The 17,633-nt window shown below is 47.6% G+C and overlaps 3 protein-coding genes across 6 annotated transcripts in view; 2 read left to right on the top strand and 1 right to left on the bottom strand.

The window, feature by feature from the left end:
• The first annotated feature begins 504 nt into the window (after positions 1–504).
• Positions 505–7,092, top strand: SLC10A4 (solute carrier family 10 member 4). The gene is made up of 3 exons (XM_035004410.1): positions 505–1,064; positions 1,812–2,022; positions 6,102–7,092. Exons 1-3 carry the CDS (start codon positions 505–507, stop codon positions 6,612–6,614), a joined length of 1,284 nt encoding a protein of 427 aa, XP_034860301.1. The 3' UTR covers positions 6,615–7,092.
• A 937-nt stretch (positions 7,093–8,029) lies between these two features.
• Positions 8,030–12,307, top strand: ZAR1 (zygote arrest 1). The gene is made up of 4 exons (XM_035005019.1): positions 8,030–8,983; positions 10,545–10,637; positions 10,718–10,792; positions 12,156–12,307. Exons 1-4 carry the CDS (start codon positions 8,030–8,032, stop codon positions 12,297–12,299), a joined length of 1,266 nt encoding a protein of 421 aa, XP_034860910.1. The 3' UTR covers positions 12,300–12,307.
• Positions 12,308–15,307: 3,000 nt separating this feature from the next.
• Positions 15,308–17,633, bottom strand: part of FRYL (FRY like transcription coactivator) — a 259,607-nt gene continuing 257,281 nt past the window's right edge. For 2 of the 4 annotated variants that reach the window (XM_035005015.1, XM_035005018.1), the window contains one exon: positions 15,308–17,401. In XM_035005015.1, the coding sequence (XP_034860906.1) occupies positions 17,143–17,401 (259 nt within the window). In that variant the 3' untranslated portion in view covers positions 15,308–17,142. The remainder of the gene's footprint in view (positions 17,402–17,633) is intronic. The other 2 variants (XM_035005016.1, XM_035005017.1) reach the window with 1 other exon arrangement.

The following is a 17,633-nucleotide window of genomic DNA, read 5'->3' as shown; positions in this document are numbered from 1 at the left end:
GCTATTTGAACAGTGTGTGTACTTTTTGTGCGTGCCTAGATAAGCTCGCTCGCTCGCTCTCCTCCCCACCCCCACCCCCCGTGTCTGGGTCTCCAGATTTCATTATGAAAGAGGCAGAGCCCATCAGAGAACTTGATCGGCAGCCAGGCACGGTTTTTCTTCTTCTCGTCCTTTGTCAGGTCTTTGTTCCGCCCCTGGCTACACTCTCACAGAGCCACTCACTGGTGATTAAAAGGAGGGACCGGCGGCGGGGCGGGGCCATTGCCTTCACCCCGGGGGGCTGCGCTCTAAGCGCCGCCGGCCGAGGACCCCACCCCCGCCCCCCACGCCGCACCCGACGCCGCGGAGACGTCAGCGCCGCGCAGCCCGGGCTGCGGGCCGAGCCTCGGCTGCTGCTGCGGACCGACGGGCGGGCGGACGGCGGCGGCGGCGGCGACCGCAGGACCCGCGGAGAGACGCGCGGGGCCCGGGAACCGCAGACCCGCAGCCTCCCGCCCCAGCGCCATGGACGGCCCCGACAACGCGACGCTGCTCTTCGCCCCGTCCTCGCTGCAGCCGGACAGCTACTCGCTGTCGCCCAGTGCCAGCAGCCTGCGCCCCGGCTCGGACCTGCCCGTCGCCCCCAGCTCCAGCGCCGGCCCCGGGCTCAGTCTCGCGCCCAGTCCCGGCGTCGGTTTCAGCCCCGGCCCCACGCCCACCTCGGAGCCGGCGCCGGGAGCGTCCCTGCTCCCCCACCCCTGGGCGCACCCCCAGACCCCGTTCTGGGACACGCCGCTGAGCCACGGGCTGAACGTGTTCGTGGGCGCCGCCCTGTGCATCACCATGCTGGGCCTGGGCTGCACGGTGGACGTGAACCGCTTCGGGGAGCACGTCCGCCGGCCCGTGGGCGCGCTGCTGGCCGCGCTCTGCCAGTTCGGCTTGCTGCCGCTGCTGGCCTTCCTGCTGGCCCTGGCCTTCTCGCTGAACGAGGTGGCCGCCGTGGCCGTGCTCCTGTGTGGCTGCTGTCCCGGCGGGAATCTCTCCAACCTCATGTCCCTGCTGGTGGACGGCGACATGAACCTCAGGTACGGAGCTGTCTGGTCCTTGGGCATCTCTCGCACCCCGAGCAGCCACGCTGAGCCGCGGGTTCGAGACGCGGCCGAGAGGAAGGAGAGGCGGTTGGAGAGAGCGCAGGAAGAGGTGACGCCCGGGCTTTCGAAGTCAAGGCAGATGGGAGGAGGGAGCGCTGTAGGGGGAAAGACCTGGACGGGCAGCTGCTCTGCCGGCCCTCCGACCATCTTCCCTGAGGGCTGGGCTGTCAGCGGAGGTCTCCGGCCTCTGGAAGACAAAGGGAACTGGGAAGCCTGAAGCTAGGTCTCGCCGGAAATGCAAAAGCAAAATAAGGCTCTCGGCCCCAATGAAGAAAGTGACCTCATATAGAGGACAATATAATTGAGTTCAGCCCAACAAGTCGTGTTGACATAGCTTTGCCATGTCTAACAGGGTGCTTTGGAGGACTAAAAAAGAAAGATGTTCCTTGCCCTCAGAATCATCCAGACAGACTGTAGCCAGCTCAGTAGGCTTTATAAAGCCGGGGCAACAGTTCTCAGATTCCCCCCGCCCCCAAATCTGGGGTTCCTGTTTCACTTGGGCTTAGAGGTGCTGTTCTCTTGGCAGTTCCCTGGATGAAGTGGGTTCTCCCCACACTTCAAGCTCCAGACTTGCAGTCTTTTTCTCCTCTACCCAATGTGCAAGAGAGAGGTTACCCAATGTGCAAAGGAGATTCTTGGCACAGAGCCCATTCTGAATTCTGTTCATTCCCTTTTCTGCAGCATCATCATGACCATCTCCTCTACGCTTCTGGCCCTAATCTTGATGCCCCTGTGCCTGTGGATCTATAGCCGCGCTTGGATCAACACCCCCCTGGTGCAATTACTACCGCTGGGGGCGGTGACCCTGACTCTCTGCAGCACTCTCATCCCTATTGGCTTGGGGGTCTTCATTCGGTATAAATACAACCGGGTGGCGGACTACATTGTGAAGGTGAGGTCACTCTTCCTTTCATGTACTTAGTGTATTTAGAGAGTCCTTGGTCTCTGACCCCTGGCTGAAATGCTAAGAAGTTTGGGAAAGAGGGATAAGGAAGAAAACTTGGCAGCCCTTGCATGGATAAACTTGAAAAAAAAAGTTTGTGCCACAAAGATAACTTCTGTCTTTTGGCATTCCAAAAACTCATAGCTTTAATTAAGACAAAGCTTAATTAAAAACAGCATAAGAAAACTACTAGTATTCACAGGAGGAAATATATCACAGGGGAAAGAGATATCAGTGCCATTAATTGGCAACATATTTTCCACTAACAAATCTTGCATTATTAAGAATCAAAGCAGATGAAATAAAATTATATGAATTGAATTTGTCCAGTATTTTAGAAATGTATTACTATCTTTTTAAAAAGTGGAACTCTAATTCTTAGAAACTCTGTAGACATTTCCTTTAAAATGTTTTATTAATTTTCTAAAAATAAGTTGACACTAATAAGACCAAAAGTAATTTAAAAATCACATTGAGGCAATAGAATACACAAAATACTGACTTTAAAGCACAAAATAAGATTGGGTCCCGGATAAATAATGCAGAATATATAACCATAAGTAAATCTGTGTGGTTTTCCTTCCCCATTGCAGTACTGCATATGGTTTCTAAAGCTAGTGAAAGGATGAGAAGTCCTATTATTTTGTGTACTATTTCCAGTATTGCTTTATTAAAAAAAACAACTGGTGCTTTTTGAGAAGTAGAGATTTTGTGAAGTTGACTGGAGAAAAAATTAAATATTTGTCAACTGAGCTTTCTTTGAAAACTCAAAAATAGTAAATAAGAGTAAACCATGAATAGGACTCTCATTTTAGGAAGTTACTCAAAATACATAAGTAATTACTGTTAATGCACAGGCAAATTCATTTAGACAAGTGAAAAGAGTTTCTCCAATGTTTCAATTATGTAGATTTAAGAAGATATAATCTTTTGTGTTTTACTTATATTAATTAAATAAGTTAATTTTAAATAAATAATAGATGAATCTAAAACCTGATTATTCAGAGAAGCTACCTTTTATTAATATGAAAAATAAAGGGTTCTTTTATACACATATATCCAGTCTTGAGTAAAAAATTTGTGCTCTATAATAAACATATATTGGGGCACCTGGGTGGCTCAGTCATTAAGCGGCTGCCTTCGGCTCAGGTCATGATCCCAGGGTCCTGGGATCGAGTCCCGCATCGGGCTCCCTGCTCAGCGGGAAGCCTGCTTCTCCCTCTCCCACTCCCCTTGCTTGTGTTCCCTCTCTCACTGTCTCTCTCTCTGTCAAATAAGTAAATAAATAAATCTTTAAAATATATATATAATAAACATTTTGAATATAATAAATTTATATATATATGTAAATATACATATATTTTATATATTACGTATATAGTATACCTACAAATAATCTTGAAATACATTAAGAACACATTAAGCTTAATCATGAAGCTGATACTATTAAGCTAATGCTATAAAACCTAGGAATTCTAGGGCGCCTGGGTGGCTCAGTCATTAGGCGTCTGCCTTCGGCTCAGGTCATGATCCCAGGGTCCTGGGATGGAGCCCCGCATCGGGCTCCCTGCTCGGCGGGAAGCCTGCTTCTCCCTCTCCCACTCCCCCTGCTTGTGTTCCCTCTCTCGCTGTGTCTCTGTCAAATACATAAAATCTTTAAAAAAAAACAAAAAAACACCTAGGAATTCTAAGAGAAAGTCAATCAAATAAGCTATTCCCATGCTAAAAACAGATAAATGTATTTAAGTAATAGACAATTCGGTAAGATTGGCTCACTTTGAATTTAAGGTGAACCTATTCCTACTCCTAACTCATAAAGTATGCTATATAACACTTTTACACTTTTGCAAACACTGTAAAATGATTCTTCAATGTCAGTGCTCACCCAAATGATTTAAAATAGTTCAAAAGAAATTTTGGAGCCAATATTTTTACAATGAAGAATCAGATTTCCTGTCAAAGCTTTTGATGTGGACACACATCTTTTTTTTTTTTTTAAAGATTTTATTTATTTATTCATGAGAGACAGAGAGACAGAGGCAGAGCGAGAAGCAGGCTCCCCGCGGAGCAGGGAGCCCAAAGCAGGACTTGATCCCAGGACCCTGGGATCATGACCTGAGCCGAAGGCAGACGCTTAACCGACTGAGCCACCCAGGCGTCCCAGTGGACACACATCTTAATATAAGAAAACCTCAGGGGCGCCTGGCTGGCTCAGTCAGTAGAGCCTGCAACTCTTAATATCTGGGTCATGAGTTCGAGCCCCACGTTGGGTGTAGAGTACTTAAAAAAAGTTTTGATTTATAATAGTTTGGTTTCTGCCTGTTGTACCTTTGTAGCTTGAGTACTTTATATAATAATTTCAGCACCCTCTAGCGTAGACTTTTTGTCCAGCCCAGATAAATTTTAAATAATTTTTAAAAGAGTATGAAGTATATGCCAATCCCATAGACTCCAAAGGGGTTTCCCCCAGATATCCAGCAAACCAGAAGCAACACTTAAACTGTTCTTCTGGATCTCTGGTTTCCTTCACAGACACCTCCCAACCCCCACCCCCATTAAAAAACAAAAACAAAAACAAAAACTAGCTAACTACTAATCTGAAGGAGAACTAGGAGAGGAATTTTTAGGTTTCCACCTTACTATTTTCACAGCTTATCTTACTTGAATGAGTGAGATGTACCAGTCAGACATCAAGACGGTGCAGTGTCTTATACAAAGTCAGTTGTACTATATTTAAAATCCATCTATTATATGTAAGAATTTTTAGCATCATTAGAGATGTACAGGTGGGAGTTTTCTCATGAACAGATTGAAAAGGGGATGTTCAGAATTACAAAGAATTCCTCACTTCTTCTGTTTACATTTTTCACTTACATAATCTGAGTTGGTAATTGTTTCAATATTGCTATCAATTCTCTGAAATACAAAGTATTTTGAAGTTTGAAAATATCACATGTAAGGTTCATAAATTTTAATAGCTTTTTATATCACGTGTAAAGCCAGAACTAATTTCTTATGGAAAACATGGGGTCCTGTTCAGGGAAGGTAATGTTCATTTGCCCACTCTGTTCATCAGACCAGACCTGGTGTGTTGAGCTCAATTCTAACTGCTGTTTTTAAGAGGTACGCGCACAAATTAAACACATGTTCAGAACCATCAGGACTCCCACCACAGAGTTACATGAAAGTCTGGAGACATCTGCCTGAAGAAGAGTAGCCTTCCCCTCCTGTTTTTGTTTGTTTCTTTTGTTTTGTTTTAGAGAGAGAGAGAAAGAGAAGAAGAAGGAGTGGGCAGAGAGAGAGGGAGAACCCCAAGCAGGCACAATGCTCATTAAGGAGCCCATTGCCAAGCTTGATCCGTGAGATCATGACCTGAGCTAAAATCGAGAGTCGATGCTCAACCGACCAAGCCACCAGGCGCCCCTCCCCTCCTGTTTTTTACTTTTTATTTATTTTTTAAAGATTTTATTTATTCGAGAGAGAGCAAGAGAGGGAATGATGAGCAGGGGGGAGGGGCAGAGGGAGAAGCAGGCCTCCCCCCCCCCCCCCCCCCCCCCCCCCCGAGCAAGGAGCCCAATGCGGGACTCGATCCCAGGACCCTGGACCATGACCTGAGCCAAAGGCAGACACCTAACCAACTGAGCCACCCAGGTGCCCTTCTGCTCCTGTTTTTTAAACAGGAGTCAAATAAATAAGTTAATTAAACAAACAAACAAGAGCCTGGTCTATGCTGCTCCTGAGCGTCTATCCAAGATAATGGCTAGTTGTTAGGGAAGGCAGATTGTCACTTGTCGTAAGGACAGGCCTCCAAACAATTAGAACTGTCCAACAAGGACCCGGACTCATCCTGAAGGCGGACCTACCCATCCTCAGAAGTACTTTGTCCAAGACTGCTGTGGTAAAGGTCTCCACTGTGTGGGAGGTGAGCCTAGATGTGTCTCTTCTTGCAAGAGCCTCGGATTCGCTTGCCTGAATTCCGTATCAACTATCCTATTTTTGATGGTTGTCTGTTCATTTTCTATTACCAGGTTTCCCTGTGGTCTCTGCTAGTGACGCTGGTGGTCCTTTTCATAATGACTGGCACTATGTTAGGACCTGAACTGCTGTTGAGTATTCCTGCAAGTGTTTACATGATAGCAATTTTTATGCCTTTGGCAGGCTATGCCTCAGGCTACGGCTTAGCTACTCTCTTCCATCTTCCAGACAACTGCAAGAGGACCGTATGCCTGGAAACGGGTAGTCAGAATGTGCAGCTCTGTACTGCTATTCTGAAACTGGCCTTCCCACCGCAGCTCATCGGAAGTATGTACATGTTTCCCTTGCTTTATGCCCTTTTCCAGTCTGCAGAAGCAGGGCTTTTGGTTTTAATATATAAAGTGTATGGAAGGAAAATACCACACAAGCGAGATCCTCTAGATGAAGATGAAGATACAGATATTTCTTACAAGAAACTAAAAGAAGAGGAAATGGCAGACACTTCCTATGGCACAGTGAAAGCTGATAATTTAATTATGATGGAAACCACTCAGACTTCTCTCTGAACATGAAGATACAGAGGCGCTTCCATCTTGCTGAAATATTACTTCATCTTTATGGTCTGTGGTAGTGAATATGGTTTACATAAAGGATAACAAATGGTTCACATTATCATACGTGTCACAGTTATGATCTTCCCATTGTAAGGTTGCATTGGTGTATTAACCAAGTCTTTTCCCAAATTACAAATCGGTGTCATAATATAACTTGCACCTGGGACTGCTAGAGTAAAGCCAGAACATGTTAAATGTGCTCTTTGGTTTTTACCATTACCAATTTCTATGTTTCAAATATGTAAACTCCTAGAAAACAGGGTCTTGGAAATGTAGAATTCTGGTGCACTATCTTATATGAGTAAAAACAAGCTATTTTTTTTTTGTAAAGCATAATTTGAAAGCAATTTGTAAAGCATAATTGAGTTTAATGTAATTGTAAAAAAACCAAGTGCTTGCTCAACTTAGGAATACCAGACAGTGTTGAATTTTGAGCTGTATTAAAAAAAAAAAATCCCAAAACAGGTCAACTAAGCAATGAAATACAGTATTTTATTGTCAAACCTTTATCAAGTCAACACAAAAAGTACATTAATGTGTATCTGATATCGATTAATAATGGACAACTAACATTCTTCCAGGGAACAAGGCATTTTCTTCTCAGTTGGGGACTGATTTGGTTTCTGCATTTATGTCGACACATCGCCAATCAGTTATCTTTTGGAGGGATAATTTGGTTAGGAGAATTTTAGTACTCTCCACCCCAAAAGACATCAATACCTCGTGGTACTCGCTTGAGGTGGGGGGTGGAGGGGAGGGGAGGACGTGCTCCAGGGGAGAAAACAATTAGCCTAGAAACGGATGCCTTCCAGTGCTTTCCCTGTGGAGTTCCCGAAAGGGTACAAGGGGCGGACTTTTCAGAGCAGTTCTGAAATAATGAAACTAGAACCTGAGATCATAGGTAACAGACCCAAAGCAGTTCCCCCAAACCTGTGCATTTTTGCTCACTAGCCAGACAGAGGCACCCAGCTTCGCCTCAGCTTCCCGGGCGGCGCAGACACCTGGAACCATCAAGGCCCGGGGGCCACCTGGCTCGGCTAATCCCGGTGATTGCGCTCTTCCGCTGGTAGCCTCTTCACCTCCGGCGGGCTCACGCACAAGTCAGTTCCTGCGGCACAGAGAAAGCAGTCCTTCCCCATCACCGAAGGCTGTTTGTGCCGACCTCCGGGCGTGGAAAATTTCCCCACCGGGGTGGTCAGGGACAGGCCGCCTAGGCGGGGGCTCCGGGACGCGAGCCGGCGACGGGCAGGCTGCGGGGGGCCGCGCAGCGAGGGGAGCGGCGTGGCGGGGGGGGTCGGCGGCCGGCTGCCTCCGCTGGGCTGCCTATTTAGGGCAGGGCGGCTGCGGGAGCGGCCCGGGCTGCGCTTATGGCTGCCCTGGGGGACGAGGTGCTGGACGGTTACATGTACCCGGCGTGCGTCCCCTACTCGTACCCGTACCCCTACCCGCCGGCCGCCAAGAGCAAGGGCGCGGCGGGCGCGGCGGGCGCGGCGGGCGGGGGCGGCTGGCGGCACCGGGGCGGGGGCTACGCTCCCGCGTCGTCCTCCTCGTCGTCGTCCTCTGCCGGGGCGGCCGCGGCCTCCTTCCCGGGCTGCGGGCCGCTGACGGCCGCCGAGTACTTTGACAGCTACCAGCGGGCGCAGCTCATGGCCCTCCTGTCGCAGGTGAGCCCGGGCCTGGGCGCGCGGCCCCACAGGGCCGGCAGCCGGGACGTGGCGGTGCAGGTGAACCCGCGCCGCGACGCCTCGGTGCAGTGCTCGCTGGGGCGGCGCACGCTGCTGCGCGGGGCCCGCGACTCCGCTCCCCCGGCCGGCCCTGGCCTCGAGGGTGCGGGCGGCGGCGGCTCGGCGTCCCCGCAGCCGGCGCGCCGGGGCCCGGAGCAGGGCAGCCCCCCGGGCGGCGCCCCGCGGCCCGTGCGCTTCCCGCGCACCGTCGCCGTGTACTCGCCCGTGGCCTCCCGCCGCCTCACCACCTTCCCGGAAGGGGCCGCCAGCGCGGCTGGGGGGCAGAGGCCCGCGGCGCCCGAGGGCGAGCGGAGGCCGGCGCCTCCGAGGCCCCGGGGCCCCGAGGAGGGCGAGGGGTCGGCGAGGAAGGCGCCGCAACGGCCGCGGCCCGAAGAGGACGGAGGGGACGAAGACGAGGCCCAGGCCGCGGTGCGGACGAGCTGGGCGCCGCCGGCCGCCGGGGCAGGGGAAGCGGCCCGGCGGCGCGCGCCCAGGAGTCCGGAGCAGCCCCCGCCGGTGGGGCGGGCCCAGGACGCCGCGGGCGCGAGGTCGGCGCCCCGGAGCCCCGAGCAGGCCAAGGAGCGGCCGCGCTTCCAGGTGAGGCCCGGGCGGCCACGGGCGCGTGGTCTCCTCCCGCCCCCCGCCCTCGCCCCTCGCCCCCGCCCCTCGCCCTCGCCCTCGCCCGTGGCCGCGCGCCAGCCGTGGAGCGCCGGCTCCCTTGGGGGCGGGCCACGGCTGGGTGCCTTTTCGCAGCCGCTGACCGCGGCAGGGGAGCGGCCTTTCCCCCCGCAGAATTCAACGAGCGCAGCCTGCTTGTTGGCGGCGGTTGTAAAGCGGGCCCCACAGGTTGGCGAGAGACGCCCTCGTACTCCTCCTATTCCGAGCGCATTGACTGTTTAAAAAACAACAACCTTGACCGTGGACGCGGAGTCGGGTGTTGACTCCTCATCTGGACGGTCTAGGTGGGGTGCTCAGCAGGACATCCTAAGGGGAACTTGGTGGCAGGAGAGTCGTTTCCTGAGGACCGCACTCCCCTCTCTGAATTCAGTGTGGCAAAAAGCCCTAACCGTCAACTACTGGGGTCCTGGTCAGCTCTCCCCTGATTCTTTTTTTTTTCTTTTATTTTTTTAAAGATTTTATTTATTTATTTATTGGAGAGCGAGCGAGAGAGAAACAGCATGAGAGGAGAGGGTCAGAGGGAGAAGCAGGCTCCCCGCTGAGCCGGGAGCCCGATGTGGGACTCGATCCCAGGACCCTGGAATCATGACCTGAGCCGAAGGCAGTCGCTTAACCAACTGAGCCACCCAGGCGCCCTCTCCCCTGATTCTTGCCCGAACTTCCCAAGCTCCTCCTGGAAGCTAGAGCTCTTGACGTGCCTCCCTTGGGATCTTTTCTTGCTCCTAGAAAGTACCCTTATTCGGGACCTCAGCGTTGCTAAAGCGCTCGGGCCACTGTGTCCGCTGCCTGAGCGGGGCAGGCGTGGGGGCCAGCTCCCACGGGCTGACCCTAAAGGGCTGGAGTGCGCGGGGGGCAGTGGTAACGCGGAGAAGTGGATAAGGCCGAGGCAGGTAGTGCGAGCACTGGAGGCCTCCTTTGGGGTCTCTCGCACAGTCAGCCCACGGCTGTTGGGAGCAGGGGAGGAGAGGAGGAGGGAGTCAAGTTGGACAGAAGCTGTGTGTAATTTAAACCTTGGGTAATCTTGCCTCCTAACTTTCCTGGACCAATGTTTGCTCACCTATGAAATTGCTCTAGAATTGGCAGGAACTTTGGAGAGCACTTAAAGGCCTAACTCCAAACATCTGTTTCTCACGGGGAGGGGGAGACGAGCAGCTCAAGAATAAGACAGTACTACTTTAGTTCATGTTAAATACGAATTCTGGTTTATCCGCAATTTAGATTCCTAGCACTGTTGGAAATTGAAGAACCAAGCGGATCTGGAACATGAACTTTTTAGGCTCCTGCTTGCTTGTGTGCTTGATTAAACCATTAGGTCACCTAATTACATTATAGAGACTAATGGGCAAACCTTGAGCCCACTTTACTCCATGATCTGGAATGAGGTTGCCAATTTTAAGTAGCAAGTCGGTCCTTCCCAGCTTGTGAAATGAAGGCTAATTTAAATATCCTGTGAGTTAAATGCTGGTGTCTTTCTCTTCAGTTCTTAGAGCAGAAGTATGGCTACTATCACTGCAAGGACTGCAACATCCGATGGGAAAGTGCCTACGTGTGGTGTGTGCAGGGCACCAACAAGGTAAGAAACCCCGCGGAATCGGCATCTTTTTGACATTGGTGTCGAGAGGGTTTTGCTTCACGTTTCCTCTCTCCTCACAGGTTTACTTCAAGCAGTTTTGCAGAACTTGTCAGAAGTCTTATAACCCTTACCGAGTGGAGGATATCACCTGTCAAGTAAATCAAATACTCACACTTTGTGTCTGAACTGGGTAGCTGGGAGAGGGGTTTGGTGGAGCTTCTTGAATGTATCCTGAGAGAGGCTAGGTTCCCAGTGACCCTAGGTTTTGACTGCTTTTCAGTGGGGATTGTGGAGGTAATACTCAACCAGGGAACTGGGCCTTGGGGGTCTTGTTTCCTTCTGTCCTTGCAAGTCTTGGTTATGTTAACCTCTTTAGACGCTGTCCCTTCTCCCGCAACATGGAAGAAGGTTTGCCTTACCTGGTACTCCGTCTAGTGTAGGAAAGCAAATCAAAACCTGGAATACCTTTCTGCTGTCATGAAGCTGCCTGTTGTGCCCAAATGCTGTTTGGACGTACGCCGTACGCCGCTGAGCATACTCAGCATAAGCATGGGGTTTGAAAGTTTCAGTCCTGCCTGAGTGCTCGCGAAGGGAGGATGATTTGTTTCAGAGTAGATTTAAGCTGCCCAGTTTTATGGCTAATGATGACCTTGCTGGTTTACTTTTAACTAAGCACTGCACTGTGGGAAGCGGGATAGATAATCTAAGGAAAGAGGTGACTAAACTTTTTTTTTAAAGAGCTAAATGGTCCATAGGTCTTCTTAAAGATTTTATTTGCGAGCGAGCGAGAGAGCGCAAGCACAGGCCAGCTGGAGAGGCAGAGGGAGCCCGACGCGGGGCTTGATCCCAGCCCCTGAGCTCATGACCTGTTAGCACACGTGTCGGAACCTGATGTGTCAGTCGACAACAGCCTAATCCATGCACGTCCCTCCAGCTGGACGTTGGAAGCCTTCCACGCTAGGGTAGGAAGAGAGCCCCCAAGTATGGCAAACGGTTTAGGCTCCCTTAGATGAGGGCAGAGTAGGGTGAGGCCCTAAAGTAGGATGCCTCCAACGCTGTGCTCCTGGCTCAGGGGTTTCTGCTTTGCTTTTGGTGTCCGCTTCAGGTCACTGGCAGCAGGTGTGTGGGGGGAGGCAGGGTTAGCCCCCGCTGCTAGGCCGCACCCACAGCTTGCACCTGGCAGCCTCACCCCTTGGCTTTCCTGGTCTGACTCCGCTCCCCGGCTGGTTTCTTCTCCACCCTCCAAGGGCAGAAAGATTTCCTCCTACCTGTGTTTCAAGAGAAACTTCCCACGTCTGAACTGAATCTTCTGCAACATGAGAGCATGACTAGCTGGTTCAGCACCCTCTATTCCTATCCTATCCTTGCTGGAAGGGCTGTGGATGGGACAAGATCAGCACAGGGCCTTGCGTAGAGTGCATTCGCGAAGTGTTTGAATGGACTAGAAAAAAAAACTGAGGTTTGAGGAAGTCCCCACAGGCTTATCTTCTGTATGTGCTTCTCACTTTGGTTTTTCAGAGTTGTAAACAGACTAGATGCTCCTGCACTGTAAAACTCCGCCACGTTGACCCTAAAAGGCCCCATCGTCAAGATTTGTGTGGGAGATGCAAAGGCAAACGCCTGTCCTGTGACAGCACTTTCAGCTTCAAATATATCATTTAAATGAATGTTAAAAGAAACCCCAAGAACAATGGTCCTACTTGAATGTGAGCTAATGGAGCAGACAAGTTAGCTTTTTTCCTGCTCCTTTCTGCCTCTCCCTTCTCAAAATACTTCATGCAAGGCTGTATTTTTGACAAAGCCTTCAAATAAAAGTATTGCAAAAACAATCGATAAATTGCATAAGATGTTTTTTTGCTTTGTTTTGAAGTTTAGGAGAGCTGCTCTTCTAACAGTTTGCATCTGTCACTTTGTTAGAGGGCCTCACAAGTATGAGGTTTACTGCTCCCGTGTGGCTGTGCGGCTGAAGCTTCTAAGCAAGATAGTGATCGAATGAAAAGCCACCTAGCCATTAAAGTAACATTCTTCTCGGGGAGGTGGAGGCGGAGCCCAGCCTTGCTGTACGAGCGAGAGTTAGGGTTCTGCCTCTGGGTTGCTCCCGAGCGGCTGGCTGGCTAGCTGCGGCTGGGGGCTGTGAACTACAGTTTCACGGAGGGTACAGGTGGGGACTGGAACAGGGTGGCCAAGGGCAGTTTCTTTAAGCTGTTACCACCTGAAGTCCAGTGGATCAAGTTAAATAGGCCTCCTAAACGTACTTAGGGATTTCAAGTTAGTTAACTGTGTTAAGGCTGGGTTTTTGTCTTGCAGTTCTGTAACTGCAAACTAACATAGGAATTCTCATCCTATCTGTGCCTGCTAGCTTCTGACATGATTCCCAAGAAAATACTAAGGACCTGCTCCCGGCACGCTCCTGGTGGGGGATGGCATGTTGGCTAGGGCCTCAGGATTTTAGTATCAGAGTTGATTATTGGTTTAATGGTTACAGAAACCACGTAACTGGAACCAGGTGCTAATTATGCCTCTGTCCAATTTTCTAATCCTCTCATTTGAGTTAACCCTTACGACCTTAGAGGGTAGTCTAGAGAGATGTTTGTTAACCTCTTGGGTGCATGGGTGTAGACAAATGTAAAGAACCTAGAATGAATTTGAGGTCTCTAGGACCCTTAGAGCAAGGGGAAGTCCCCTCTGCATCTACATGAACTAGGGAAGGTGCTTGTAAAAACAGACTGAGGCCCCTGTCCCTTCAGAATCACGGTCTGGGTGTGAGGCATTTTAGCAAGCACCCTGGGTGTTACTTGTTGATGGAATTGAGGTGTGGAAACTGCTTGAGTCAGCCTTGTACTTCAGAAGAACACAGATGTGGCCTCTGCCCTTCTGGACCTTCCAGTGCATTGGGTAGATGGCCATTATTTTCTGCATTAAAAAAAGGTAACATGGAGTTTGTCACATAATATGAAAGAGCTACTTAGGTGCCTATAATAAATGGGGGATCAGATTTAGGGAGGTCAGGGAAGGCTTGCCTGAAAAATGACACTTGGGCTGACCTGAAGTTTGGGTGAATTGAATTAGGTGAAGGAGAGCCTTTTCAGACCAAGGTAGCATATGCAAAGGCCCAGTGGTAGAGCAAACCAAAAGGAAACCAAAGTAATAGAATACTTTGGAGGACAGGGATGGGCATGATGGCAAGTGACACTGGTAGGCCTAGACTGGGAGGACTTTTTAGACCTTGCTCAGGACTGACTGGCCTTTGTCATCCGAATTCACGGAAAGGTTTTAAAGCTGTGGTAGGACACAGATTTATCTTCAAAAAGAAATAATCACGGTGGATGCCTATAAACAAGTAAGACTTGCAAAGACCAGGTAAAATGGTGGTAGGACCAAAGAGATGACAACTCTAGGTGTGGGGGAAGGTGCTGTTCTAACACCTGTTCCTATGGATTTGGTTGAAGGTAGAGACAGGGAAAGGACACTTATTTGACTCACGGCATGCAAGTGTACTCAGTAAACACTTGAGTGAGGGAACAATAGAAATACACCTATTAGGGAGTCCTAAGTCTACTAATACGGGTAGTTAAATCATTCTTTAAACTTAGGAAAAGTAATGGCAAGCTCTTAATAGAGCAGCTAACCTATTTTACAGTTGAGGTAAAGCAAGGATCAAAGTAGGTTTTACTTGGTGTGCATTGGACAAAGTGGCACAAAAACATCTTTGTTATAAAAGTTGTGCTAACATTTTAGCAATTAGCACTGTCAAACTGTACAAAGGAAATGTGTGTATATGTGTATACGTGTGTGTGTATATTTAACGAGCGACATTGACTAGAAAGAAATACCCCAGAATACTGTTATCTCTGGTTTCCAGTGATTCTAGTTTTTACATTTCCTACATTTGCTAAGGTGACAGTGGATTACTTTGGAAAAAATTTTAGAATGCCATCAAGTACAATGACATTGATTCTAATATCTTCCTTCTTTCATTTAGATTATGCTGGCGTGGTGTGTGAGCAGTTCTCTTGGACCTAAATGAGGAAAACTTACTCTGGCTTTGGTGAGTTTGTTCTAAGAGAATGTTTATTTCCTAAATTTATGGTAGATTGTGGGTTGTATCACACCCTCTATATCACTGAAAGTAGAAAACAGTTTCTAAACTGTGTTTAAAAAAAAAAAAAGCTTTTGGCTTCCTATTTTAGAAGCAGAATGAAAACACTTCCAGCTCTCTTCTCTTGGTGTTATTTTACAAGCTAGTATTACTATTTAAAAAATGATCAACTTAGTGGGCAAAAGAAAAAGGGCTCTGTTTGGAAGTACACGGGGTATTTAATAAATTAAGCATCTGGTGTATTTTGTTAAATGCAAACTTTGGATTCAGAGGAGCAAATTAGTATCGGTTTTAGGAAAACTCAATTGCAAAAGGACAATCCTACTTACTTTGTATTTGCATTTTTGCTCTCTGTAGGTGTATTTATCTTATTAACTTAGCTACATAAACATGAATAGGAAATTTCAACTGTTCAAAGGTTTGGTTTGGGTAATGAATTAGTCAACCTAATCTGTTCTCAACTTTATTCTCCCCCTTTTCGGGAAGGTATGTTTAAGAATGAGGCTAATATTTGAAAAGTTTCTGCATGATGCACACGATCATCATTCATCCTTAAAATACAACACAAATCAACAGCTACAATGCTTTTTATTTTAACAAAAAGGATATAAGGAGGGTGAGAAAATGGGATGGTACGATAGGATATAAAGTGTGGGGTGTCTCTGGACACCATCCCTCTCTTCCTGCCCCACACCTAAAAGTTATTAAATAATTTAAAGGACACCATTTACAGTACCAGAACACCATTAAAATAATTTGTGTGTGTTTTATCAGGGTCAAAAAATACAGTGATTATGAATGTGCCGTGACCAGTTATGGATTTTACAGGTAACATAACTCTAGTCAGCAGTCCAATGGCGTGCACAGTGCCTTCAATTAATGCACTTGAGCATAATTACATTTCTGGCAGGGTCCACACCCCCAAGAAAAGGCAAAGCTAAGCATTTCATTTCTACATTCTAAACTCTGGAGGCACAGAGCCCAGTTTAAAAGAAAAGTCACAGTGGATAAGAGATGCCTATAAAAAATACAAGGTGTTCCTTTCAAATCAGAGGAATTGTGGGACTACATTCATTTCTTTTACAAAATGCTATTTAAAAAAGGACAGAGAATCCAGTTCATGTTATGCTACAGACTTCGACAGGAGTTAAGTATATTGCATGTTTTGGTAGTCAGTCTTCAGGCTTCCTTTCATTTTCCCCCATAGCCCCAGGTTCCTTCTGGGTGAAACACATGAGTCCTGAATAAACATAGAAAAATGTGTTTGCATCTCCTTGAATTTTCTGCAGACTTCGGAGCCCGCAAGTCATGTATTCTACCATCAGTGACCACAATCTTTTCTTTAGCTTTGTACACCTGTTCTTGTCTAACAGTGCATTGCAAAAATGTACAATACTGGTTTTAATCTATACAGTTTCTATAATAATTATGGAGTAAAATAAGTTAACGTTTCTAAGGAGAAGAGCTGCCGGGCAGCATACATCTTTATTTTACATTTTTAAGTCTCTGCAGGCATCTACTTTGGTTAGTTATCAACAATCGTCCCGTAAGCACTGATCAGAGAACTGAGCAGCATTCCAATAACATTAACAGATATATTATTTCTTTTCAAAATACCGGGAAAGCCCAGCTTTAAAATAGTATTAAAATGTTCTAACATTTACACACTATGAAGAGTTAGAGCTAATAAAATAAAATTTCTTCAAAAATAATCTTGCAGTGCTCTTTCAGGCATGCTCTGACACGTTATCCCCAAACATCCATACCTTGAAAATAGGACTATCACATACTCACACATCCCAGCTCACGCACACGTAATCCCTTATACAGACTAAAAAACAAAACACCCACGCCCTTATCCCAGGTGTTGAAAAAAAAAATCAATGGTTTTTGCAAAGAAGTCTTTCTGTGTGTGTGTGTCTATCCGACTGAAGGTTCTTCATGTAGATGATTAAGCATCAACTGTAGACTATGCTTCTGGCTGCTGGAAATCCACACAGCTTTGCAGGTCTTCAGCTAAAATGAACGCCTGGATTTTAGCCTCATGTCACCTGCTTTCCAATGTCTCCGTATTAGAGGCCATTATTGCAAACAGTCTGGGAATTCTCTTCTTTCTCCAGAAAGTAATGTATGCATCACTTTTAGCCCTTTTCTTTTCACATAGGTTAAGTAATAAAAAATTCCTTCTTCATAGAGTTAATTGTGGGAGGTATTGGCAGCTGTTAGAATTTTCTTCAGATCTTTGATTTTGACGTTCTTTATCTCGATAGAAGTTGGACAATAGTTACACTCGTGTTGTGGATGCTGCCAGGAAGTTATCTGTGAACTGCAAGGGTTCATAAAAGGTGCCTGGTAATATTCTTCATCATCTTCAGGTTTGTTTCTTCCCTAAATGCCTGAAGTTTCTCAGAATCCAGTGCTCACCAAATTTCCAATTGGTTTGGCCTGTGCTAAAAGCTGGTATGATTGCACCATGCGTAGAGACTCTCTTATTTCTAGATTAAGTTCCATCAATTTGTAGTTGGCTTCTGACATGTCCAGGTCAGAGCCTATAACCGCGAAGCTTCCCGTCTGGCCCAGAGTCTGATGATGGAAATATATGTGTAACAGCGTCTGCACAGGGTCATCTTCACAACTGCCGAAGATATCACTGGGCCAGAGAGATCTGAAATACACAATATTTTTAAGTCCTGAGACTCAAGCAATTATTAAAGTTAGCTACATTTTAAATTAATACCTATAACAAAATTTCCTTGTGAATCATTGAGGATCTGTTTTAATATTTGAGCAAATGTATTACCCAAAGTAGAGGAGTGAACAAAGTCTAAAAGTGGGGTCATTTCAGTGATAGCTGTAGAAAATACCAAAGTCATGCTTTCATAAAGACGGGATACTGA

This window comes from Mirounga leonina, unplaced genomic scaffold (genome assembly GCF_011800145.1).
Source record: "Mirounga leonina isolate KUSES-001 unplaced genomic scaffold, KU_Mleo_1.0 Mir_129, whole genome shotgun sequence".
NCBI lineage: Eukaryota > Metazoa > Chordata > Mammalia > Carnivora > Phocidae > Mirounga > Mirounga leonina.
The sequence above is the reverse complement of the archived record's forward strand: the minus strand, read 5'-3'. Positions and strand labels throughout refer to the sequence as shown.